Raw genomic sequence first — 27,381 nt, 5'->3', positions numbered from 1 at the left:
AAATAAGGGAAAAAGAAAGCTATTACTGTCATTCTACCAGAATGTTATGGTGCTCTTACTGATCTGCTTCTAGATTCAGAATTTGCAGTTGCAAAGTATCGTGGAAAAACAAATGAAGGCAAAGAGAGATCAGCAGAAGACATACAAGAAAACCCCTTCATTAGTAACTTTCCTATGCAAAAATTGCCACAAGCCGGTATGTTCTGGAGAAGACATACAAGTTATTGAAAACATGCATCATGTCAGTGTGAAAAAAGACTTCCAGTAAGTGTTTATGAACTACTTTATCTCTTTCAGGCAAAAAAAATATTTTCTTTTCAGTAGGGCTGCACATGGCCTGTAACGCTCTAGGTCCCGTGAGGGGAAAAAAAAAAAAAAAGATTATTTCAATATTGTCAAGTCCTAGGCTCTATGGAGTTTACAGTTAATGAGTTTAAAGGAAACGTTTTTTCTTACCCCTGATTTTGAGGTGACCAGAGTTTGACACTTTGGAAAAAGATAAAGGTCTGATGATAATATTAACTGTCACATATTATATAATACGGTATGTATTCCATAGTGTAACTGGAACCAAAGATGAATACGTTACCCACATACATACACACACCAGTAACAGACCCAGGATAAGAGTTTGACTCAAACAACATATGGGCCAGGAGCCGTGCATTGACAATTTTATATTTAGAGGATGTTCATACTGGTGACACATCCCTTTTAGTTCTCCCAGTGTTCTTGCTCCTTCTTGTCTCTTTATTGCAAGAGATGCCATCTAGTTTGGTAAACATTTGTCTTAAGCTGTGTTTTTCAGTGCCATGATGTCAGGAGGTGACTTTCTCTTCCCACTCATAATGGAAATTAAGAGACCAAGAAAATGTTTTAATTCAACTTCAATTCTATTACAGTAAATTTGTAATGTGTATTGCACATTACAGATCAGTCATGCTTTGCTAATTATACAGCAGACACTATCCAACCAAGTTATTGCCCTCCAAAGTTCTCGTTTCTTTGAGACATATCTCTGGTATAATTGTAAATACTTTTAAAAGATTTAATGAGAAATTAGTACCCATATGTTGAAAAAGTTAAAACTGAGCTGCAGCCCTAAATATTAAACTGCTTTTACTGTGAAATTGTCTTGTCAGCATAATGTTATCAGTCAATTCAAACCACAGGGTAATAATTCTTATAACCCCTCAGCACTTAGCTAATAGTACCCCTAGCACAGGCTAATAGTAACCTTCAAGATCAAGCACTTCCTAAACTAAAGGATGTAAGAACGTGCACATACTCTGCAGCTCTGGATAGTCAGAGCCAAAGGATTCTGTTAAGGGGTAAGGTTGAACTACAGGCAGCAAAAAGAAGACCTCTAAGTATCATTTATTTGACAGCTCCACGGCACCTGAAAAAAGCAAGCTAGATCTATCCCCTATTGTAACAGAGAGCCTGCTGCTCCTGCTTTAAGATGTGTGAGGGAGAATGCAGCTCCTGACATGCTACGAAAGGAGGCATGGAGTACAGTTTATTTCATCATTGCTTAGAACCATGAAATATCACCTCGCGTTTTCTCCAACTCCTGAACGTGCACAACAATCAGACAGTTTATGACCTTTTAGGTTTCATATCTGACTTCAGCAATTGTAGTCACTGTGTGTATAAGGCTATATGTAGCACTGAATGACCAGTGTATTCTGACGCACGCTTTCTGACTGTTTTTCAGAACTCTTTACCATACAAAAGAAAATAAGACACTGCAAGATAAGCATGCCGATTACCAGACAAATGGGGAAATTATATGTAAAGACTGTGGACAAGTGAGGAACAACTTATTTTCATACTTTTATGTTCTTGTTGTCTGTATTTATTTCCGTCTAATGATCTTGTCTATTTTATCTGAAACGTAATTTCCTTATACTTGCAGGCTTGGGGAAATATGATGGTTCACCGAGGCCTTGACCTGCCTTGTCTAAAGATAAGAAATTTTGTGGTTGTGTTTGAAGACAAGAAAACAACAAAGCACATTTTTAAGAAATGGGGAGAACTGCCCATCAGGTTCCCTAGTCTTGATTATGCAGCTCATTGTCCTTCAAGTGATGAAGATTAAGGACTCAGAATGAAAATAAAAGCCCTGTCAGCTTTTCTCTGACTGATTAGAAGCTCCTCTGTCCCATAGACAGTGCTGCGTCATAAACGCTGAGAAGGCTCCTGGGCATGAGAAAACTGTTTTGAAGAGGAAAAAAATCCAAAGAAGGAGAAGGACAAAGTCACATGGCTGCTCTCTGCGCTCAGATTTGCAGTGGTACTCTGGGACAAAGATGACGAAATACATTGCAGTCGTGTATCCATGGAACAAATTCCTGTCTCTACTCACTGCAGTCCATCATGGGGTGACAACAGCATGAAAAGTGTGTTAGGTGACTTGTCGTCAAGCACAGAACACAGGACAGACATCTTAAGACTTGCCATGGTGATTATTTTCTGGGTTTTTTTCCTGCTACAACCCTTTAGAAGATAAAGCGTCTCAAATGAGGAGCCATGTAAAGAGAACAGATTAGCTGAGTGTTGTTTCTGAATCGTCATTGCTTCATCAGTGTTTTCGTGACTGAGTTCTTCCCCTCTTATCTTTATCTGTAAGCTCATACATTTTGACAGACTAAAATTAAGTTTCCGTTAAAAGACGTTTCAAAAAATCAAGCCTTTAAACTGACTTGAAATTGGTTATTTTAATGTCCAAGCAGCACAATGCCAAGTGTCTTTCTGTGTGTTAATGTCATAGGATTGTTAAATTGGCTATATAATGAGGTATGTATTTTTTCCAATAAATTACTATAATGATTAACCTTTACCAACTGTGATACTGTTTATTCTCTTTCACTGTAAGTATTTTGACAATTTTGACCACGGTTTCACCCTAGAAATTTAAAGGATAGTGGTATTCTGACAGTAAAAATAGCATAATGTGTCTTCATATTTATCTCATTGACAGATTCTTGCCCCCCGCCCCTCCCCCGCCATTTGCAAGTAAGATATTGGAGAGTGGAAAGAAGGTCAGTTTGTTGTTGTAACAGTCAGCTTTGCAAATTCAGGATAAAGTGGTTACTGGCATGGATGTGTAAACACTTCAGTAGCCCCAGGTAAAATTTCGAAGTTGCAACCTATCTGAAAAGTATATACCAGCAAAAAATAATCTTATTATGGCTAGATGTGTAATTGCTTTACATTTTTAAAAGGAATATAAATACTGTGCACATTTTTAAAGTCAGATTTGATTTCAGGTTTATGTCAGGACCAGATTTGGGTGGGTTTTTTCATATTTCTGGCCTTGCTTCAGGGAGAAGGGAAAAAATCTAATTTCTGACTGAGAAGAGCAGCACATTTCAGATCTCACCAAACTGATATAGGCAATTTTGAGATTAGCTACTTACTTATAAATAAATTATAGCATTATGAAATAAATATGCACACTGGTAAATTTTTGGTATAGCAGTTTTGTAGATTAGAATGTGCTTAAACTACAGAAATTGTGATTTATTTATAGGTTGAAATTATTGCACAACAACGACTTACACCAATAAACTACTACCTTAGGGCTGTAAAAAAAATCAGGCCTATTGAGAATTAAGAGATTATATATGCAAAGATGTTTCAGGACACAGCAATTCCACAGGTATTTTTGAATGATATAACTAAAATAGAAAAGGCCAGGGGGAAACAGGGAGTGTAAATGGTTTGTAGTGTATGTGTTTTATATTTGTGTATATCTTTATATAATGTTACTTTTACCTTTATGTATCATGCAAGGCAGAACAAATGTGAAATCTTCACCAATTTCTTTATTCAGCATTAGATACTTCATTAGTTTAAAAAAGAAACACAAACCACCTCATCTATTGTCCTTAGAAACTCGGGGTTAATCTCTTTCTTGTATTGTAGTATTTTGCTTAGTACTGAAGCTTTTGGCTACTTCTAGAATCTGCTAATTTAGCATTAAGTGCAGGACAAATTTTATACTTTTTACACATTGTTTTGAGAATCTAAGTATTTGAAAATGTTGGAGATGATTGATAGATCACACCCATAACATGTATTTTGCTCATGTTCTCAGTATCTGAGGAGATGCTATGCAATATATTAAAAATCACTTATTAGAATTGTCTGTCTTGGTAAATAGTCGGCATCTCTGGATTTCTGTATTTCTGAGTCATTATAGTTATGTAAATGTAACATAATACACTGTACATGGCATTTTCAAGTGTCTGAAGTAATTTATTCAGTACTTTAAAGAAATGTAAAACCCTGGTAAAAAGATTATATCATTATGTAGATTGCTGCTGGGTCCTCAGTCAATTTTCTATGCTGAGTAGATTTTCTGAAATCTGAGCTTTTGATACTTCCCTTTATTGAAGCAACAAGAGCATATGTAGCAGGATTTCTTTGTTCTTTTATAGTTGAGTTCAACAGGGCCGTATCACAAACATGCCTGGGTTTCTTGTAGTTCACCTATGTGCTGCCGTTAAACTCCCAGCTCCTAGCGTGACTCAGCCACATTGTCACCAAAGCTTAAAGAGTGTTTGCACAATCTCACTTCAGCATAATGTGTAATGAACCTCAAATGAATCCTGCTGGCGTGTAGGATAAGGAATTTCCACTTCAAGTTATTGTCTCTGAATGGGGTTGTAAAACGTGCCTATATTGTTCATCCAGGAAGTGTGAAGTTGTAAAAAACAAGCTAAATTGCCATATTTTATCTGCTAGTTACTTCTGCATTTATTGCCTTTATGGACCCAAAGTCCTCCAGGGAGTGTGACAAATCCTGATTGTATTTTCTACTTACAGCTTTTATTTGTTCACAAATGTGGAAAGAAGAAAAAGCTATTAGTCACTGTGGATTTGTCTAGCTAATGGTGTGGCTACTTAAGAAATGGTTCAACTTTAGTTGCATTTTCATTAGTCTGTCTACTTTTGGTCTGATGTCATGCACAACCTACATCTGTAAATCTGCATTTCCTCATCTGGGAAATATAAATACTTTAGTAACCTTAGAGTAGCTGCGTAGTAGGTTGGATAGTTGCTTTACAAACTGAGTATGTTTTCTGTTCCATATTTTGTCCATTTCTTCAACTGATTCACCCTCTTTCTAGCTTCCTTACACTTTTATTTCTATCTGATGTTGCAGAAGTTCGGAAGTTCGGAAAAGCTTTGGCTGCTGAAAGAATTACTGTTTGTTTCTTCACTTGTACAAGTACAGTCCAGCGAAGAGAGTTCAGGTGTTAGGAGCAATAGATCTACAAAGCTTGTAAAGGTCATTCTCTGACAGGTAAATTTTGTTTTGCTTCTAATGCTGCAACCTTTGTGAATCTTACTACAGCACATGCTTAAATCATTAGACTTCCAAATTAGAAAAATACATAGTATGCAGCATATAGTCATTTTGCAAAGTCTTTTAGATCATGTGAGTTTGAATCATTTCCTTTGAGGCATTCTCTGAGTACGTATTCATTAGAGGAAGCTGCATATTTGGAAATGAAAACTAGCCTGATCAAACCCTGCATTTGCACTTTTGTGATGTTCTGGTTGTAAGGAATAACCAATGTTGGTAGGAAAAAAATTGATTTCTGAACTGCGTTATTGAAAATACATACAGCATTAACCACAGAATGCTAGGAAATAAGTAACAGTTTGGAAATAAGAAGCATGAGTTACATGGGGAAAAATTCTTTTGCCACAATCCTTTTCTGTTTTGGAAATTTTGAGTAGCTGCGGGTTGATCTTGTTAGGAAACACTATTGTTTTTGAGCTCAGTTCTGCCCTTCATCTACAGTGTATGAGGAACAATGTATTTTTGCCTTCTCAGCCTTTTTTTCCTGGATCTGATTCAGAAACTTTATCTTGTATAACTTATACTTCACTGTTGTGACAAGAACTTGGGAGACGGAGCAACAGAGTTGATGGGAAAATAAGGCATGATTCATATCGCTGTTTTTTCCAGACAATTAAGTTTAATACCTTTTAAAAAATCCCCCTCTAAAGACTAATGTAAGGAATGTTGCCAAAACACTGCCCAGATCAGCCACTGCCTCACCAAGGCTGGTGGAAGGGTTAGGGTTCAAATTCCAGCCCATACTGTTAGGCTAAGGTGGTAACTTGACTACCTTTGGTGGTAATACGTGAAGGGTTTTTTCTCTGTAAAACATTAGCCCAAGTTCTACTGGACAGTTTGGTGTGACAGGAAACCTACCTCATCTACCACATTTTCAATTTTCAAAGAAGCCAGAGGGAGTGATGCACACAGATACTACTGAATTTCAGTAAGATCTGGGTACTCAGTCCTTGTTAACCTCCTTTGAAAAATCATAGTCCCCATGCCTGACTTCCACATAGAAGCAGCACCATTCTGGACTCCTTTCCTCACCCTCTTACTTTTTCCTTTCTGGTGTTAAGCACAGGAGGGAAATACAAGGCTGGTTCAGGGAGAAAGATGAGGTGATTCAGCAGACTCCACACGCAAAATCAAGAACGCCTAAGCCCAACCTGCAACTTCCAGTCACTGGTTGCTAAGTTTCATGTCAAACCTAGTGAATATTCTGTCAGTTTGTGTCATTCTTGGGCAGCTGACATTTACCACGCGGGCTGAGGCGGCTGCAAGATGGAAGCTGAGCTGGGCCTGGGGCTGCGGCTGGGCCTGGCCGCCCCAAGCAGGCCAAGCAGAGGAAGGCCCAGTGCCAGCGCTGGCGTGAGCACCGAGTGGAATGGCTGGGAAGCTACAGGCAGTAAGTGGATGACAGGCTTCGTTTTGTAGCTCAGCTCAGCTGCCGCCATCCCTGCTACCTTTCTGTACATAACACAGACCCTGAACCCATGGCTGTGGGGTACAGCACTCTGCGCAAGTCTTTGGTTGTGTTTCCTCACAGCACACAGCACACTGGATGAATACTAGAAAGGGTGTTTGTTTTGGGGTTTATTTTTTTGTTGTTTTTTGCCTGAATCAGCCACATATGTGAAATGCTTGGCCCAGTCTCATGCTCAGGTTAATCATCTAGAAGAATGATTACTGGCTCTGCGGTAGGCCCACTGGAAGGATTTCCTTTTTGAGATCATCCGTCTTGAGACCTGACTATCGCTAACACACAGGGTGTGTGGAGGTGCTCTGAAGAGTGTGCAACCGCACCGAGCAACGCCGGGAAGGCTGAAAGCGCGGGGGGTGCTGGGAAAGAGCAACGAGCAGCGAACACGAGAGGCGACAGCGCAGAGCGCTCCTGAGGGGCCTGCGGGGTACCGGGCTGCGCAGGGGGCGGCTGAGCGGCGCTACCAGCCCACAGAACGTTGCCGTGTTTAGTTTCTGTCTCTTCTCAGCCCGGATTGCGCCGCTTGCGGGGCGCGCAGCCGCTAGGGGGCAGGGTGCCTGTTCACGGCCTACCGTTATCCCCCCGGCGCCGACCGTTATCCGCCCCCCCGCCTCCGCCCGCCGACCGTTGCTCCCCCCCCGGCTTTGCGCCGGTGGCCGCTGTGGGGACCCGCCTGAAGGGAACGGACGGGCTGCGGCCTGTCCTCGTCTCCCCCGCCTGCCCCAGCGCCCCCCACAGCGGCTCCGAGGCAGACCAGTAGTGAGAACATCGGGGAAACGTCAGTCGAAGGAGCACGGCATGCTTTTACTTCCCTTTTGGAGCATTTCTTCTCGCTGCTGAGGGCTCTCTTATGTAACTCGACACTGCGGTCTCAAGAGAAGTGTTCCCTGTTTTCAGTTGACCTCATTTCAGTGCGCTAAATAAAATACGTGCAATTGGTGGTTTAAGCGCTATTTCAGAATTTGCTGTGGGCCAGTAGATCTTTTACTTCTCTAAGGTCTGTTACATAGCCTATAGAAGTTTATAGTTTTCTGAGAAAATAAAGTAATTCTCCTCACATGTGGAAGACATTAAAAGATATCTGTTCCTGCTGCTTGCTTTGCATTCTTATGCCATCATTTATTATTTCAGAAAGTAAACATACATGAATTCTATATAAACAATAAAGCTATTGGATTTTCTTTTTAATTTCTCTGTAGAGAGTAGAAATAAGGTCATGACTATGTCCTGAGAATGTGAGGATTGCCAAAATACACAGTAGACACTTTTCACAGAAAAACAGTACATATCAAGTAACTGTTGAGTCATAAAACCCTTAAGTTAGTATAAGCAGATGTTGGTTACTGCTCACATTGATGGGAAGTATATAATCACCACCCCTATAACCCCACACTGTCCATTTCTGGTTCAAGAACTTCCCCGAAAGCCTGTTTCTAATTTTATGGAAACCCTTTGAAATTTGGCAGAGTTTTCAGAAGTATGTAGGAAAAAAAAAAAAGTCTGCCAGAGGTTTGGCTCTAACTGTGAAAACAGACACTGCCTTTTCAAACTCTTCTAGATCCACTGACCAACACCCAGAAGAGAGAATTTACATTCTTTTAGAACACGGCACGAAAATGAAGGTCTGTATGCTGCTGAATTCAGCTTTTGGTAATGTTTACATCTGTTGTTTTAAGTGTCAGCTATTGCATAAGGCCAGGCTCTGATGTGTAAGTTTTTGTTTTAAAGAAAAAGGAAAGGGAAGTCTTTTCAAATGTACTGCAAGGACATTTTTGCTTGTTGCTTAGACGGATTGGAGAGAGTGGGAGGATTTAATTATTTACCAGCCATAGAAGTGTGCTTCAGGCAATATTAGAAATGTAATTATTGTTTGTTTCTGTTCTGCAGACCCGGCTAAAAATCATATTTGGCGTGGTTATATGCCTTTTGCTTTCCTTATTACTTATGTGTATTATACTGCTTCCATCAAGAGGTAAGGCATTCGTAATCTAATGTAGCGTGAAAACGCAGTATCTTTAGCTACTTTGGCTTCTAAAGTTCACAGAAGTTTGTCAAATCTTCTTTAGGATTGCCCTGTCAGAATTGTTATGGCTTTATAACTTTACAGAAATGTACTGACAACTGAAATATCCTGAAGGTGGGATTGAAATGCCAGCACATGTTGAAACAAGCAGCCCTTGAAGTGAAAAGCACATGAATTAACTTCATTGTGCAAGATATATAATGTTCTTGGATAGGACTGCAAAAATGATTCTCAGATCTTTTCATATTATGTTATTTTTTGTGTCAAGGGTTAGGAGACACTCACAAACTGTCAGTAATTTCCTTTAGCTTGGTGAACTTGTATTTGTTTTTAAATGGTGTAATAATTACAGAAGTTCTCTATCCAATTACAAGTTAAACATTTTGTTGTAGGTAGGGTATGATGAATTGTTTGTGAACGTATTTAAGATTGCATTTGAAAATTAAAGTCAGCATTGTATAAAATCAGGATGCATAGTTTGCTCTAGTATTATTATGCCAGCTGTAGGTAAATCAATACAGTGTGATTAGCTGAGTCTCTGGTAAAGCTTGAAGTGAGTGTGATTTGAAATTTAGAGCCTTTACTTAGTGGTAAATTTTTTTCTATAATGAGAGGTGTAGGTAAAGGCAGTATAAGTATTTACATGGCCCTCTCACTGTAACGGATTAATTGAATGCCTCTGAAATAATTAAAATAGTAGTAAAAAGCTTATAATCCAGTAACTGTGTCTATTTAAAGGAAAAAAAATTCTATTATTATTATTCTTTGTTCATGTGTTGGCAGGGTGCATGAGATGAAAAAATTAGTTTTGCATTTACAACTAGATGTTGCAAAGTTAGCTATCTCCCTGCTTAAGTCTTGTGAAAGTTAAGTCCTGTAGTTAATATGCAGGTTTTGCGAAAGGTGGAATCTCTTTTCTACCTGATATTTCTGTGGAATGTGGTTATCACAGATTGTTCTGTTGAGAGAGGGGTTGGAGGTTTCTGAAGCAGTTAGGGCTGATTCTGTTATGCAGCATGTGAATATGAGGATAGATTATATCAAGGTGGGAGGCAGTGCTGGAAAGAGGTATCAACTCAGAATGATAGGTTTGACTTTTACTGTCAATTATGGGGTGCCAGATTTTTTGGCTAGCTTAAGCATGGTCAAATCTGAGTTTTTGATACTAGATAAATGTATGGTATCAAGTCACACTTACTGAATTACCAAGCCTGTATGTTAACACAAGGCAGAATATTTTTATGAGATTTAAATAAAAAAGAGCAGTGAGCAAACAAAGAGGCTGGAGACCAAACATTAGTTTGGCAGCTTGAAGAAGTTGCTAAAGACCGTGGAAGGTACTGTAGGAGGAAGTGAATATATTTCTCCTTTCTGAAGTTATCACACACCTGCTCACTGGTTTTAGTCTGTGCCGCTTCAGTACTGGAACCATTATGAAGAACTCTTTTCGTCTCTATGGTTCCTTGAAATCGCGGCTTGGTAACCAGTCATATCAGAGATGACATTTAGATCCAGTAGAATGATAAAGAATTTATCTTGCTTTACAGAATGATTTGAAGGAGCATTTTAGAGAATTGTGGAATAAACAATTATGTTGAACACACAGTTACATTGAACACATCTCATTGTGTCTCTTGTTCTCAGTTGGAACTGCATGTGCTGCAGTTATCTGTTTAAATGCCTAAACCTTTTTGAATTCTTAGTAGTCTACTGATCACTTGTAAAAGGAAGAAATATAAGTTAATTTTGCAGTTATAAATTTTGCAAGTCGAAGACAGACAGGAAATAGCTACAGAGATGGAATGTTGTTTCCACATTCCACCTCACTACTGCTTAACTGGCAGGATGTGGCAATCTAGAAAGACAATTAATTACATATGAGAAATGCACAGACACAGACCAACTAAATTTCTGCTTAAGAAAACAGCAAAGAGAAATGTCATCTGTAATTCTGAAAGAACTGGAAGAAATATTTAGTTCTGGTTTCATCTGTTAAGTCTCTAGTAATTTCATGCTCTTCAGACTTCTCCAAATGTGATAGCTGGTTTTTGTTTACACATGGAGGATTATGAAAATGTGAAAAAATCTCAAAAGTTATCCTGGAAAATAATTTTCTGTTTGGAGAGGATAGTAAGGGGAAAATACTTAGTTGTGGTTGTTACACAATTTCTGTGGGGCTGAGAAGAGCAAGGCAGGTAATCTCCATATAGTGAATGGCATCTGTGCCTAAGAAATTAGTGACAGTTTTTTGACGTTTCTTTGCGTTAGGAATGTGCTGTGTGTTTTATCTTACTATGATAGCTCTGCTGTGATAACCCAACTCTAAACGGTTCAGAAAGGTTCTTTTCACTTGTACACTGTTGTACACAGTCCTGTTCTTCTGCAGCATAGACAAGAAAGAAATTACCTGTCTGCAGTTGAAAAGCGATAGTGGATCCGGAGGCAGAGTTACAATTAACTGAATGTATTGCTTAGGATCCAAATTAATCTTTTCTGCTATTTTTAATGAATATCCAGAATCCTGCCTGTCAGTATTTCTGTTCTGATTGTACGCTTGACCTAGGCCTGAGACTAAGACCTTGGTTCTCTAATGTTGCAGATGAGGTGATAGGGCATACTTCTCAGCCAGGAAGCGGTCAGCAGCCAGTTGCTTAGGAACTGGTGGTGTTCTTTGCTACACCCCAGCCAAATGCCTCCCCGGTTTCCGATGCAACGTCAAGCAGTGTGGTTTCCAACATTGTGGAGTGGAAGAAAAATGCTTCCAGTCAGGAATTCTGTTGCTGGCAGTGAATTCCGATAAAGATGATGCTGTTAATTGCTGCTTTCTAATTGAAATGTGTGCCTGGATATTTGACTTAAAACACAAGTAAAGTTAAAGGGAAATTCCCATCTTTTGGCCATCTATCAAAATTGGCAAGTGACAGTGAGAGATTATAAACTCTCAGCTGTTGCTGCGGTTTATTGTAACAGAATATCAATAGATTACTGTGACAGTGGGCTTCCACCAAAATCTGGTGGTTCAGTCTTAGCTACAAGCTCAGGCTCAGATCTAAGTAATAGTGTAAACCTAGCTACTGTGATCTGTATACTGGTGGCTGAGAGCTATCATAACATTATTAGAACAGAGTAATAAAAAACAATATTGAGATAGATTAGACTAATTCATACCTCTTCTGCTTGGTACTTTAGATTGTATAAAAATTGGTAGTAATTCATACTAAAATCTTTCTAGATAAATTTTCAAAAACTAATATGCTCTATTAGTTTATATTCCTTTAACAGGGTTCAGTCTGCTATACTTGTGCAGCTGTGGTCTATGACAATACTCCTAGGACTGTGGGGCTGGGTGGGCCTTTTCTTTCCAAATCTGACTAGTGCTTTGAAGAAACTCGTTGTCACTTAGATTCTTAAATCGGCATGAAGTCCTTAACCAAAACAGGCTCTATTAATCTATTAATTTTCTGTGCCTATTCACATGCTGGTGGCAAAATAAATACTCTGGTTTAGGACTAATTTAAAGGGGTTTCCGCAACAATCTTATCTCTCCAAGTCCATGATTAGAAATAATGTATGATGGATATGATCTAAGGTAAATTTTTATACTAGCTTTTCTTTATAGTTTCTGAAAACTTAAATTTCAACAACTGAAAGAGATTATAATGATTTTTTCTCAGTGTATAGTTAAAAGAGGCTTTTTTCTTTTCCTGGACCCTTATCACTATGAGAGTCACTAGTAACTAAGCCATTCCCATTCTAGTGTTCTCTGGCTTTCTACATACAGTGTCTGTTCCTAAGAGTAACAAGAGCTGGATCACGCTGCAGAACATGAATTGTTCAGACTTCATCTTTTCTTCTCATACCAAAGGGTGTTTTTGAAGTAACCTTCACTGTGAAAGCAGTGGCACACCTCACAAAAAATTACTGAATGTAATGTAGGTATAGAAAAGCAGATTCAGATGATGTGGAGCTCAGTGTGACCAGAAGTTCTGGAGCAGGGTCAGGAGTGTTGGAATTAGTTTCTGATGCTGAACGGGGCTGTGGTTTCCTCAGGTGGCAGGCTGTCTTCCTACGCATGTTGAAGGAGCTTGTGCTTTAGCTATTCAGCATCAGACCACAGAGATGAGAACGGACATTCCAGTCGGGAGCAGAATATAATGCCATCTGCAAGCTGGCTGTCCCTAGGTGCTAAGCAGTTTTATTTTGGCAAGTCATCTATTTGCTGTGTAGCAGTGGATGCTAAATAAAATACATATTAAAATGCATATATATTAAATATGTATAAGTACATATAAAATACTTATATAGAGCTAGATATATAAAAATAACAAATACAGAAACCAGAATAGTTTCTTATTATTACGTACGTTTGGTTCAATTTGGCAAGAGTAGACACAATTTATATGGATGCGCATTAGACCGTGTTGTGGAATGAGCCAGCAGGGCTTTGAAATCACAGAATCACAGAATCGTAGGGTTGGAAGGGACCTCTGGGGATCATCTAGTCCAGCCCCCCTGCCAGAGCAGGGTCACCTTAGAGCAGGTTGCGCAGCAACGCGTCCAGGTGGGTTTTGAATGTCTCCAGAGACGGAGACTCCACCACCTCTCTGGGCAGCCTGTTCCAGTGCTCTGCCACCCTCAAAGTAAAGAAGTTCCTCCTCATGTTTAGATGGAGCTTCCTATGTTCGAGTTTGTGCCCATTATGTCTTGTCCTATCACTGGGCACTGCTGAAAAGAGCCTGGCCCCATTCTCCTGGGGGAGTTCACAAGGACTGTGTTGGTCTACCCACATCCAGTCTTTGAAAGGGAATAATCCTTATCATAAAAGCAGAATTTCACAGTGATAGATTGGTGTGCATAAAGTTAATCTGAGTTTAATACAATTGATAGTTCTGCATTCTGTGTTTTATTAAGCTCTCTCACAACAATGAACTTAACAGTAAAGGAGAAGGTATCTGCATAAAGTCAGTGGCAATTAATAGATGCTTACTGTCTTTTATCACCAGAATTGTACATGTAAGTTGAATACACTCAAATATATGAGTGAGTAATTATAATCATGGAATATATAAATCAATTTACACTGTGAAGAAAAATAACCCAATTCAGTGCACAGAGAAATACAGAACTGCACCCTGTAAATGAATGTAAAGGACCACAAAAGATTAAAACCAAGACAGTGGGGTGGTGAAGGGAAAAGAGCAAAGATGAAATTTGGTAAGCTTTCATTTGTGTGGTTGGCTCTGCTATTTGCTTCCTTTTTGTCCCTTCAGATCTTTTTCATCTTTGTTATTTCATAGAGAAATGAAACACAATGAAAGAACTTACCAAGCATACCAACAACCATCCGAATCAATGTCTGTATAGTGCTGCAGACATGTACAGTACTTTTCGTGTTAGGGTTGATCTGTGAGCAGAGATTTTGAATACTATTATCAAACAAGTCTTTAGTTACAGAAGAAAGAATCAGCAGCAATTATAGGAAACAATCAAAGATGCTGTTTTTAATTAAAGCATTAAAATATATTTTCTGTTGCCTAGAAACAAGCATTTAAAATTATAAGTAATCAAGTAAGAAATAGTTGTGTTCATATTTTTTGCAGTCCACTGGTAGAAATTCAGATAGGAGTGGACACATTTTGAAAATCATTAGCAGTCATAATAAATTATCACAGAATATTAAGTATGTAAGGGTGAGATGGCTAACAGGGTAAAGATTTAAATTAGAGCTGTGAAAATTAAACCAGAGATGAGACATTTGTGATATTGCTTGTCTTTTTAGTAAAAAATTCTCTTAAGCTGAGAGAAGGAACCAGGAAATTTTACCAGATTAAGATATCAAACAGGACGGCAAAGTTAAGCCGCCTATACACACAACTATGGAAACAGATCTTAAGAGTGGATTTCTTTTGCTAATAGGCATATTCACTTAGAGAATTTAAACTGAAAGCTGGTGATAAGTACTTATCACTCAATGTAAATAGAAGTGAATTCTTCTTTGGAATTATTTTCTATGCATTTTTTAAGAGTTTGCCATCTTCTGTGCTCATCATTAGCGTATCAAGGATCTCTAATATACAGTCATGGTATTAGCAAGGGGAATTAACTTCTTATTGAACTTCTTGGGATATTTTCTGAACATACTGCTAGCTCAGAGTTTATCCGGATAGGTTTTTGCCTATGGATTGGCATTCAGTTTTATTTCTCATGACAGCTTTCTTCTGCATTAGTGCAGGCAAGGCTAGTGTCAACAGTCAACCTGACATGTGTATTCTACGGTAAGTAATAGTCACTTAGCAGAAGAAAACATGTATTATCATTACAAAGCACCATAGAAGAGAATATGAAGAAACATTTCCCAGGAAGTCAGTGTGATCTTAACAGAGAGGGCAGCTGTAATGAGGAAGTGATGGAGCATGATATGAAACCTGAGGGCAACGAGTCATCCTGATTATCTGTCTGTCATCTGAGAGCTCTGAAGGAACAAACAGAGGAAGTCACAGAGGTCTATTAGGCTGCAGAGTGACATTCCCACTACCTCTGAACACCATGGCAAAAGTCCCCTTATTTTTAAAGGAGAAAAGCACAGAATCCGTAATGCCTAGACTTAAAAGCTGCCATTATTATGGTACCGAACTTTAAAAACTGGCCTTTATCAGAAATGTTCCTATGTATTTTTAGGATTAAATATTTTAAGTACTCTTTCTCTTGTGAACTGCATAGTTGTTCTTACTGGCTTTTTATTACATTTTTATAATGGAATTTTTCATTTTCATGCACTTAGCAAGCCAGCATTTTCAGCATTACCCTCTTCTTATCCAGTTGATCGTCCTTAAATTTTGTTTTTAAAATCTGCCCTGGCTTAAGGTGCTTAGCTTTGGGAAGAAACATAGTCAGACAAGAACCACAAAACCAGCCACAATTTTGTCCATTATTTTTATGCAACTATCTGATCTGCTTAGAAGTCAAATATCAGAGTACTTGTTTGCTCTCCAGAATCATTGCCAATTTTCTTTTGCAGCATTAAATAAAAAATTGAAGTTTGGGTTCACTCCTTAATTTTCAGCATTATTTTTACCTGCATGCCTTCATCTATTTCTTTCATGTGGGTACTAAGAAACATGTGTGGATGGTGATTATTTTGCAAGCCCTATGGCCATCTTCTAACACTGGTTGATGAGGCATTTATGAAATTTGGCAGTAGGGATCTGCATGCACATCCTGTTGTTTGACTGTGTTGTCTGAATAGGTGCAGGTCCCCATTAAAATAGTTGGCTCTACATACTACACAAGTTCATGAAACGTGTGCTTTAAACAAAACTTTTAGTTGTCTTTTGTGTGGAAAATGCTTTTCGTGGACTCACAGGTTCTATAAGTAAATATGTCTGAGTGAATAAATGACTGGGTGAAATAAATTAGTTTATCTAGTTTCTAATTTTGTATTCCTAAAGGTCATTCCTTCAGAGGCTGAAGGACCTTATCAGAACAGTAACAGAGAACGTTCCTTTCTGCTGTGCCTACTTTGCATACCTCCAGGATTATGCTATCCTTGCTGTTCCCTGGTGCTAAATATAACAAAAAGGAAATATTGGACTAGTAATTACTTTTTTTTTTTTCCACTTCACAGCATTGCATTAACAGAAACTTTCTCTCTTATTCTTAGTTGTCAACACAGATGATGGTCCCAGAGCTCTTACATTAGAGGATTATTTGAATGGAAACTTCCAATATAAAACATTTTTTCCGTATTGGGTGTCAGGTAAGTAAAACCTTTTCTCAAACATACATAAGCCTTTCTAGAATGAATTTCCAGACTGGCTTACACAGACTCAGAAATGTATTTTTTCTTCCAGCTTTACTGTGAATGAATGCTAACTATGAAATTAAACAATCTGCTAGTCAAAACTTATGGTTGAAATTTACTCTTCTGTCAGTCATTCTAGAAATTCCAGGTATTTGGTGTTTCAACAGACATATTTGAGTCAAGCATAAGCTATAATTTTACAGAGGCCTTCAGTGTTTTATTTCCTTTACTGTCATATTCATTGCAGCAAGTGAAAGAAGTATGTCAATGTGTCAGTCATTTCTTAAGCAATCTCCTTTTTTGTGTTCATCACAGAACTTTTTCACTTTACCATTTGTAATAATTAAGGTAGCCTGTCTTACAGGCCCTGTTCTTTGTTGTCGGTAGTTCCTAGCCCTGCAGTGAGCTCAACTGTTGCTATTGCACTTAAGGAAATGCTGACACTGCTGAAATTCCTGAGTTCCAATGCATTGCATAGAAAATAAGGTTGAATTTCTAAGCGAGTTCCTTAAGGTGGAAGATAAAGACATGAAGTTAGTTGCTGCTGATGTATGTTTGTGTGTGGCTGAAATACTAGTCTTGTTATAATTGAATTGCAGCAGCACCAAAAGGTTTCAGCTAGGTTGGATTACCTTCTAGTCCACATACTACTACCACTCCCATTCACTGCCTCAAGCAATTATTATTCTTTCACTAGAGACAAGAAACATGCTACTGTTCACATGGAGTCTTACCAAGTTAGTTTTAACCCACAATTTTAGAACTGAACTGAAGCCTTCCAGGATATTGCTAGCAGCAGTTCAAGTTTTACACTTAGCAATTTGAAGTATGTTGATAGCACTTGTACAATTTAAAAATTCAGTCACCATTTGTTGGAATTCTGTCTGAAGTACTAGGCAGCATATTGCATAAACCTAATATTCTTCCTTCTTTATATCCTTCTCACTCAGACTTATCTTTCCTTTTAGCAGTCACAAAACTCACGCAAAATTCATGCCATAGTTTCCATAGATAGTCATGCCTACAACATTCTATATGCCTACTTTTCTTCTGAAAAAGGAGATAAAGTTGAGTATCTCTTCCTAAGGGGACCTGAGATCACCACAAATGATGTTATGCATATCACAGCAGCCTGCTCAAAAGATGCACAGGTGATCTAATTTCCTAAAGATGAACACCTTATGCAATGTTTCAGGTTGCTTTTAAACTTTTAAAGTCTCTCTCTCCCTCTCTCTCTAGCTACACCAATTCCTTCTCTCTGTTTATAGCAGTAAAAATAGTTATGTGAAACTAAAATTCTGATCTTCGTTCTCCTCCAAACTATGGCTCAGGTCTTGAGCACAGGTAGGGTTAAATTCTGTTCTCATTGAAGGCCACTCACCCTCGCTTTGTAGGACCTGTGTGAGTAAGGACAGTATCATTTATGTGGTGGAAGTTACATGGTACTGCTGTTACCTGCGGAATCTGTACAAATCAGAGCATTCTGGTGAAATTATGAGCAAAGATCTCGAATGTTTTCTTTAAAACATTTAAATTGTAATACTGACCTTCTAATGGGTCTGTCCCTGGTATTCTTGATCAGACATTACTGACAATAAAATCTACGCATTTAATTATTAACTAGCTGATTCTGTGTGCAGTGTGTAATCTTGAGAATGTACTCAGGAACCCTGAAGACAGTTTGTTGATAACTCTGTACCTTGGCGTCATTAGAAGAAAAAAAAATTTTATGTAGATGCCAAAAGATATTTGCTCAAAATCTATTCACTGACAGGAGTGTGAATACTTTGATAAACGGATCTGTTCTATAGTATCTTCTGTGCAAGGTAACAGCCCTTTTATCTTGTTTATAAAGATAATGAATATCTTCATCAGTCTGCAGAAGACGATATTATTCTTTACAATGTTGAAACAAACTACCCAACTACCATCATGACTAACAGCACAATGGTACGTACCATTTCAGTTAATAAAAAGGCAGTGAAATGCATTTGCATTTCAAGTAGTAGTTTAAGAGTGAGTGGATTAAAACCTGACTCATCAAATCCTTATTTAAAGTTTTTTTATTAGAATCTAATCTACCTCTTAATCTTTCAGAAACAAGTTAATGCTTCAAATTATGTGTTATCATCAGACAAATATTTCATAGCTCTGGAAAGCAATTATTCAAAGGTAATTATTTTAATATACGGCTTAATGAAATGTTTGATTTCATTTAGTATTTTGTTGATTGTGGTTGCCATGAATAAATGCTTCTTGTACTTTCTTGAGAAAGGGGTAGGCTTTGAAAAGGCAGCTGATCATTTTTGATTAGGTTTTATTTTTCCAAGTTAATAATATTATTTTCTTGATTAATTTTTGCAGCTGTGGAGATATTCTTATACAGCATCATACCACATTTATGATCTCATATATGGGTAAGGCCTGATAGTTCTTACAGAGAGCTATGGTGAATACTCTGTAGTGATGTGCTTGCAAGCGTTTCTACTGAAAAACTCCATAGTAATGTGACTACCACCTCTTTGCTTTTGCCTGAATCTGTCAGGTTACTTGTTTGCTTGAAAAAAATGGCCTCTAAGAAAGTCATACAGTCCTTTCATCTACTCATACAGGTATCTGGACTGGTTTGTATTTCATGCCCTAAAACTTCCACTGCTCAAGATTCTCATCTTTTTTTCTTCTTTGTATAATTTTCTCCCACCCTATCTTGGCTGCTTGAGTCCACTTTAGTCTCACACCTGATGTCTCCATGCCCTTCTGTTACCTAATTCATCCTTTTTATGGTCGATCTAATCTTTAGCTTTCCTCAAAAGTTTACAGCTTCTCCCATGGCATTTGGTCTCTTTCCCAAGATCTTCCCTGAACCACTTCTCTTTCCACCCAAGTTCAAAGGAGGCCATCTGTCTCCCCAGTCACCTTTTTATGCCTTAAGTAGCAGCATGACAAAATGCTTCTTAGTTCTGAGCAATAGTAACTGCACTGTGCTTCTCTATTCTTGGGAAACTGTTGGCTCAAGGTGACAGGAAAAGATTGCTGCAAGCTACTGTGAGTAGAGAGGTACTGCATGCCGGTCGTGATCCTTAACAAATGTAACTGCTGCTGTTACGCTTGCCTCAGCATGCTGTATTCTGAGTTCACGTTTCCAAATGACTTGCTGAGACTGTAATGCAGCCTGCAGATAGAGCAAATGACTGTAGATGCTTGTGCAGTATGTAGAACAGATAAAGGCTGGCTTCTTAGGCTGTTGAATATGTTTTCAAAGGGTTGAGTTGTAAGTCTTCACCAGCAGTGGTGCACATCATCACATTACTGCATGTCTCACTGCCTGCCTTAATTTTGCATTGCTCAAGAAGCAAAAAGCTGTTAGAAAATATAGTCCTTCATTAATTATATATGAATGTACAGTATAATGATCCATTTGCACTATACACAAAAAGCCATCTCAACTTTTTTTCCTTTTTAGTGGTTTTGTAACAGAAAATCAGCTTCCACATAAAATTCAGTATATATCCTGGTCACCCGTTGGACACAAATTGGTCAGTAAAGATAATGAAGCACTAGAGTGATTTTCCTTTGTGTGGCTAGAAGACATTTATTTGCCTTTGGTTATTATTTTGTTAGGCTGTATTTTTCACAGGCCTGTGTGTATTAACCGTGGTTGTGAGCAAGAATGACAAACAGTTTTAACTTGTTAAGTTCAACTTTTCTGTGTCTTAGTAGAAGAATCCATGTTCTCAGCTACGTTATGGGTTTCAGTTTGCTAGTCAGTCTCTTATCAAGAATTTACCATCATACTTGTGTATAGGATTAAGTGTAGTTTCAAGGCCTGAAAGCCAATGTGTTTTCCTTTGACACCGTACAACACATGAGTTTACTGTGGACATTTAGAGATAAAGTATTTAAAGCATTTTCTAAAATTTTTACTCCAGGAAATGGCTGCCAGATTCTTATCACAAAAAAACCCACGTTATTTAGTGGGGTTATTATAATAGTTAGTGGTTTTTTAACTACTTATCCAGTATTGACAAACTATTTGTGCAAAAAATTGTAATATGCTAATTTCAGAAAATAACCAGGGAGTGGGATAAATATGAATGGAAAACTTATTAGGAAATTTTTTCCATGTTCTAGGAGAGTATTAGTTGTCTCAATTAATTTAAATATTGTTATTTTCTTTACCACGGCTTCTGAAGACAGAACACAATGAAGATAGTTTCCTCTCTTCCTAGAAATAGTGGTCTGTGATGTTTTTATATAATAGTCCTTGTATTGTATCTGAGAGATTTAAGAGTTGCTTTGTTTTCCATTTAAAGCACAAAGTAGTTAAAATGTTATACTGATGATGCTAACTAATGCTTATGGCCTCAAAACGCATGATTTTCTGAGAAAGCAATGTTTCTGGTGCTTGTTTCTTAACCACATGTCCATTCATTTGATTGAAATTTAGAAATACCCAAGAAAGACCTGCAAGCATTTCTTGCAAGAACTCTCTTTTGATAACTAATTTACTAGAAAGGAACAAACCAGCCCAGACAGAGTAAAACCTTTTTTTTTTGTCTTGTTTCACGTCACCTAGGTCTTTTGACAGGTTTAGGAAAGTTAAATTATTTTCTTTTTAGTCATTGTATATTTGTTTTTATCTTCTACTTTTGATGGAAGCCGAAGGAAAAGTCACAAAACACTTTGTCTGAGGGTCTCTTAAAAAACACAACAATTTGAATAAGTTTCAAAGATTTTTTTTCATTCTTTTCCACACCAAGGCTAGACACAAAATCCTCTGAAGTTTATTAAAATCGAAGGAGTTGTTCAGGATTTATTCTGACATAGTTGAACATAGAATCTGGCGGGTAACGGATAATTTAGTTACTGAGGTACCTACTCTTGCAGAATCTGCAAGGGCTTTTAGCATAGCGTTTTATTTACCATTTTGTATTCATTATGTCTTCTTGTTGGTGTAATGTAAGAGCACTGGCTGCAGAAGATGTTACTCTAACCTCTGTTATTGGTGCCTATACTCATAAGAAACACTTTCTTGTCTTTAGGTATATGTATATCAGAATAATATCTATTTGAAACGAAGTCCAAGAGAGGCACCAATTAAAATAACTAGTGATGGAAAACAGAATGAAATATTTAATGGGATTCCTGATTGGGTCTACGAAGGTAAGTAAGTCTTGAAGGGCAACAACTAACCAGTTAAATGCTTTTTTTGTATTACCTGGTTCTCACAATCCATTCTAAAATATCTGTGATTATACATTATTTTTAGATCCCTAAGAATTACTTCATTTTCATACTTTATTTGCCATACAATGACTGCATTTTATGTTCATAGTGTGTAACCAAAATCCTGAGTCTTTTGTTAGTGCAGCTATATGAGAACTTTACAAACTGAGCTTTGTTCTGATGCACAGGCAATGATTGGGAATCAAGCTTTAATGAAAGTTTTAATTTTGGTGAAAATTTGGCACTCCAGTGTATTAAAAAAATATTTTAAAAAAAACCCACATGCACAGACAAGAAACCCAAGTGTGTTAAATAGGATCTGTGTGTCTGTTTTGAGAGTTCTTAAGGCTTTTCAGAATTGAGATGTGTTGCAATATGTTTGGTGTTATTTATTTAGTATAACTTTGTTTATATGTCTAGGTTGCTAAAAGTACAATGCTAAAATAGATTAGAGGATAGATTACAATGATAAACTATTATGAATAATATTTTTTTCCTCAGAGGAAATGCTAGCAACAAAATACGCACTGTGGTGGTCTCCAAGTGGAAGATATTTAGCATTCGTACAGTTTAATGATACTGACATACCAGTTATTGAATATTCGTATTTTGGTGAGGATCAATATCCTAGGAAAATAATTATCCCATACCCAAAGGTATGTTTTCTCATTCTTTTGACTTACTTTCTGTTGAGAAATGAGTTATTACAATGATAAAATTAACTGTGCTTAAAAATGGTTGTATTACAGTGGTTAAATCCATTTGGCCTAAATTGATGACAGAAAACAAACTTAGGCCAAGTTCTGAAAAGGTATAGGTACATTCAAAAGTGTGGATATTTAATAATATCAATGAAATAAATGGAATTACTCATATAAGTAAAAAGCATGTGCAAAAGGGCATGCTTGCATGATCAATCCTTGCTTTTTTCAATTGAGTTTACTTATTGTGATGCGTTAACTATGCAGTTGTTATTTTTCATTAAAGTAAATCAATTATGAGACATTTTTTATTTTGAAAAATAAAGGCTATGACAGCTTCAGTTTATTTGCACACTTCATAGAGCCTTTTGATCTCAAGGGGCCTTGGATTTTAACTGCTTTCAAGTACCAGATCTAAGGCAAGATCGTTTTGGGTTGGCATTTTTTCAGCATGTATTAGAGAGCTCTCTTGACTCTTGTGTTCATATGATTGCAAGTGATCATGTTAAAGTATCTTAAGAAGTTACCCACGTGTCAGCTGGGTTACAGTTCTAAAGTAAAGCAGGATGGTTGAGACCACACATGGAGGAGAATTAAAAAACTAATAATGTATGCAATGAATAAGCAAGCATGAAATCGGTTTAAGCTAAACCATTTTATTTCACAGCTGGGATGTCAAAGAGCACTTGCAATCATGTGAATATATTCCTGGAGTTTTATGCCAACGTAAGTGTAGTGTGCGCTGCAAATAGAACGCTGGTTCCCATCAAGCACGTTTTCCGTATAGAAAGGCACTAAATTTGACTGTTTAAAAGGTCATCTTCTGTATGTATGAAATGACGCAAAGTTAAGTAATGTACTACTGCTGTAGTGTCACTCTGAGATCTTGTATGACCTCTCTTGTCCTGTTATACTCAACTGAATACATAGTTTGTAACTCCTTTCCTACAAAACGTTTTGTGATTTTCCTTGATCTCAATTGTTCAGAGCCTGATTTGAATAACCTGATACATTTTCTTTGAAGGCTGGGGCTAAAAATCCTACTGTTAAAGTGTTTATTGTCGATACTATTTATGCTGAAGCATTTGGTCCTAAGGAAGTGCCCGTTCCTGCAGTCATAGCATCCAGGTAGCGTGCCTTCAAATATGTCTTCTCTTTTTTAAGAAAAGGTTTTGTCTATTTTTTTTAAATGCTTGAACCTCCGAGTTGTTTTCTGTTTTTAACAGCAGAGTGCCATATTCATCTTCTAGATAGAACAGAAGCTAACTAGAAATGTATTTTGATTCTCTCTGTCCATATGATACATTGTTACAAAGGACAAAAAAAACATCCCTAAGACATGGAAGACATATTGTCTTCCACAGAGCAATAGGGGGGGTACAATCTGTAGCAATGCTTCTATAACTCTGTTCTTTAATAACTACCATTTCTTTCTTTTTTCTTTTATTTTTTAGTGATCACTATTTTACTTGGCTTACTTGGGTAACAGATAGTCGAATCTGTGTGCAATGGCTAAAGAGAATCCAGAATTTTTCAGTCTTAGCTATTTGTGACTTCAAAGAGTATTCAAATACTTGGGAATGTCCAGAGGTAATAACGTTGGAAATAAGAATTTAACATTGCTGAAATTAGCATTTTCTAATCCAATATAGAATTTTAACACCTACTGGTTATGCACAGGTTGCTCTGACTGACTTGCAGACGTATATTTAATCTTGCCCTTAATTCTTTTAGAAAATAATTGTATGCCTGAATTTTCCAGTGTTTGATCACATTCATCTTTTAGCTACTAGTGATACTTTTTTCAATATTTCAATTGTGGAGGGAGGGAGGAAAAAATTTTAATTACATCAACAAGAAATAAAATCACAAAAATTTTTTTTTTTTAGTGAGACTTAAATAACAATCAAAGCAACAAAAATAAGAAGAATGCTACTGAGCAGCTTTTAATACTGTTGTTTAGTTCCTTCTTGCTTCCTCATCTTCAAAAGTGGAACCATAAAGGATCTTTATTTCTTTTTAAAGAAAATCTTATACTACGTTGAAATTTCATACCAAGTCTGACTGAATCATGTCCTTTATGATTAATGATAAATTGATTGAATGAACATACAGATTAAAAGTAAGGCAGGTTTTCAGGAGGGAGGAATTCTTCTGTTCTATCAGATCATACAGTTGGAGAAAGCAGCCAAGTTTTCAGAAACACAATCCCTTTTTCAGATCTGGAAAGAAAACTTCAGGCTAATTGCAATGGTAGCTCTACATTTTATTTAAATATGTCATTCTATCATTAAGAGAGTTTGGAGGGAAAACCACGCTCTGTTAAGCAGAAGGATAGCTTAGATGGCCTAGCTATCTATACCTATGTGTAGATAGTTACAGATCTTATGTACAGAAGCCTTTCTGAAAAAAATACTTCTTTTAAAAACCTTGTAAAATTTGAAGACTGTAGACACTGATAATTTCATAAAGATCTTGAAGGAAAGGATAAGTCGGAATTTCAGTAACTCTAGGACAGAAGTATCATTTATTGTCTTTAACACTGATGCTGTTTGCATGTCTTGTTTTTAGTTTGTGGTACAGAACACCTATAAAAACTAGCGTTCGGCTGAAACCTTGATCCAATGGGAAATGAAAAGCAAGAATACTTATGAAAGTGTTCTGTATAATTGATAAATTGTAAATTTCAGAGTTTATTGACACAGCCTTTCCAAGCTGAAAATAATTCTTATTCCTCTATGCTATGATAATTGTTGCAAAATTAAAAGGAAATTAAGGTCCTGTTCTTTCAAAAACATTATCATTGAAGTAATTTTCCACAGAGAAATATCTTAATATATTAGGACAAAATACATACTTACTGCAGCATTTGATGTGTTTCCTAAGTAATTGTTCCACTTTATATTAACGCTTAATCTCTGTCTTGCCTCAAATTAACCTGCTTTTTAATAACTAAATATTTTAATGTAAAAAAAAAAAAAGGGTTCTAGGGTTCTACCACAATCCGCCTAAGTACTTTAACACAAGCTTAACTTTAAGCATGTAAGCAGTTTTATTTATTTCAGTAGGTCTATTTATGTGTTTAAAATTAAGCATGTGCTTAATTGCTTTGCTGGAACCAGACCAGAACAATTAACATCTTGCAGGACTGTGTTCATGATCCTTGTTTAATTGCATTTCTCCGTGAAACCTTATTTATGGAGTCACTACTGACGTTTCTATAATTCTATATTTATACAGTGATACAATGCTTTTATCACATTAAAGCTTGCACAAATGGCCAATTGAAGGAGTGTGAACAGATGGGAGTGCTACATTAGCTCTATTTGCTGTTAGAAAGTGTATCTCTGTACGTTTCCATTGGCAAAAATAGTTCTCGTGTTGATTTCAGATTAAATTGAGACTCTAATGTACAATAAATATGCTAGGCTTTATGTACTTGAAAATAATAACAAAATATAATCTACAAGATGTTCCTGAAGTGTCAATTCATCAAAAATGTTCATTGTGTTCAAGTCTTGCTCATGTGAATAGACCACAGGAACCAATATGGTTTCAGTGGAACTATTCATGTGAGTAAAAGCTAGGCATGTGTTCGTGAAATCGGGATTTCCTATAAAGATGCCAGTTCTCTAATTAAATTCTGTAAGTACGTTACTACACAGAAAAATCCTATAGAAGTCAAGGGGACTACTCATGAGAGAAGTTAAATATATCCTTAATGTACTATGCCATCAAGATTTGAGCCTTAATTTAAAGAAATGAAAACAAATTTAGGATACAGATATAAAACAATACATGCTATTTTTCTTATCTTAAAAGAAATAAAGTCAATTTTCTGAGTTAATAGCTCAGTGGAGCCCTTGCAAAGTACTAAACAGTCTTCTAAGGGGCAAGTACCTGCAACTTTTGCTCAAATAAGTCACTTTGTAGGGACTAAGTTGAAAGGGAGAAAGCCTGATTCTGAATGCTAATGAGATTACATTGAGGATAACAAATACAAACCCTATTCTTCAGAAAGCAAATTAGTTGAATTTATTTAAAACTGTAAAGAAATACTGTATTAAATGAGCAGTATAAAGACATTTGCAAAATAAAAAAAGAAATACGTTGACTCAGTGCAGAATTGTTAAATCACTTGCTCCATCCAACAAGCGAAATATTACACTCTTCGATGAAAAAGTCTAAGGAGAGTTTTGAAAAAGCACTAGAAACTTTATAAATAAAACATAAATAAAAATGTAAAAGCACCTTTAGCGGCAGGAGGTACTGATCCATTTATGCTCAGATAAGTCTTTTTTAAAATTAGCTTTAAGAATGTTACAAGGAGTTAAAACCTGCCAAATTTATATTCATAGTCTCAGAATATGATAGTGTAGGTGAATTCTGTTGCCTATGTTATCTTTGCAAATCCTTAATTCTTCTTTCTAAATATGTTATTTGTGAGATTTTTTTCAAGTGCTGAAAATCAGGCCCTTTAATCTGAGCACCAAATATGTAGACCCTTGATTTCTATGTACTTTACTTAGTTAAAGTATTTGGCTTGTATTTATAAGGTTTTTAAGATTTACATTTAAAACATGTACCTCATAGGTACATTATCCATTGTTATAAATCAACATCACAGCTTTGAAATGAAAGGAAATATGTTAAATGAATCAGCTGAGAATCTAACACAGATTTTTAATGTTATTATTCCTGAAATTATTTTACTTGCATTTTTACTGAAAAATTAATGAGACTAAGTAGTTGTTAATTCTTGCTTTCATTGAAAATGTTGCATAAAGT

At 36.8% G+C, this 27,381-nt stretch overlaps 2 protein-coding genes across 4 annotated transcripts in view; both read left to right on the top strand.

Moving 5' to 3' along the window:
- Window positions 1–2,842, top strand: part of IFIH1 (interferon induced with helicase C domain 1) — a 30,438-nt gene extending 27,596 nt beyond the window's left edge. The window contains exons 14-16 of the mRNA XM_054208237.1: window positions 74–264; window positions 1,718–1,811; window positions 1,919–2,842. Coding sequence (XP_054064212.1) covers window positions 74–264; window positions 1,718–1,811; window positions 1,919–2,101 — 468 coding nt within the window. The 3' untranslated portion in view covers window positions 2,102–2,842. The remainder of the gene's footprint in view (window positions 1–73; window positions 265–1,717; window positions 1,812–1,918) is intronic.
- Window positions 2,843–2,989: 147 nt separating this feature from the next.
- The window catches only part of LOC128912405 (prolyl endopeptidase FAP-like), a 50,005-nt gene continuing 25,613 nt past the window's right edge, over window positions 2,990–27,381 (top strand). The window contains exons 1-13 of one of the 3 annotated variants that reach the window (XM_054208239.1): window positions 2,990–3,131; window positions 5,174–5,314; window positions 8,401–8,464; window positions 8,730–8,814; window positions 16,526–16,621; window positions 18,522–18,616; window positions 18,764–18,838; window positions 19,031–19,083; window positions 20,130–20,202; window positions 21,709–21,829; window positions 22,394–22,548; window positions 23,618–23,721; window positions 24,048–24,183. In XM_054208239.1, coding sequence (XP_054064214.1) covers window positions 8,459–8,464; window positions 8,730–8,814; window positions 16,526–16,621; window positions 18,522–18,616; window positions 18,764–18,838; window positions 19,031–19,083; window positions 20,130–20,202; window positions 21,709–21,829; window positions 22,394–22,548; window positions 23,618–23,721; window positions 24,048–24,183 — 999 coding nt within the window. In that variant the 5' untranslated portion in view covers window positions 2,990–3,131; window positions 5,174–5,314; window positions 8,401–8,458. Of the gene's footprint in view, window positions 3,132–5,173; window positions 5,315–6,291; window positions 6,768–8,400; window positions 8,465–8,723; window positions 8,815–16,525; window positions 16,622–18,521; window positions 18,617–18,763; window positions 18,839–19,030; window positions 19,084–20,129; window positions 20,203–21,708; window positions 21,830–22,393; window positions 22,549–23,617; window positions 23,722–24,047; window positions 24,184–27,381 lie in introns of those variants that run through there. The other 2 variants (XM_054208240.1, XM_054208241.1) reach the window with 2 other exon arrangements.

This window comes from Rissa tridactyla, chromosome 7 (genome assembly GCF_028500815.1).
Source record: "Rissa tridactyla isolate bRisTri1 chromosome 7, bRisTri1.patW.cur.20221130, whole genome shotgun sequence".
Taxonomy (NCBI): Eukaryota; Metazoa; Chordata; class Aves; order Charadriiformes; family Laridae; genus Rissa; species Rissa tridactyla.
Note: the sequence above shows the minus strand (reverse complement) of the source record. Positions and strands in the feature narration are given on the sequence as shown.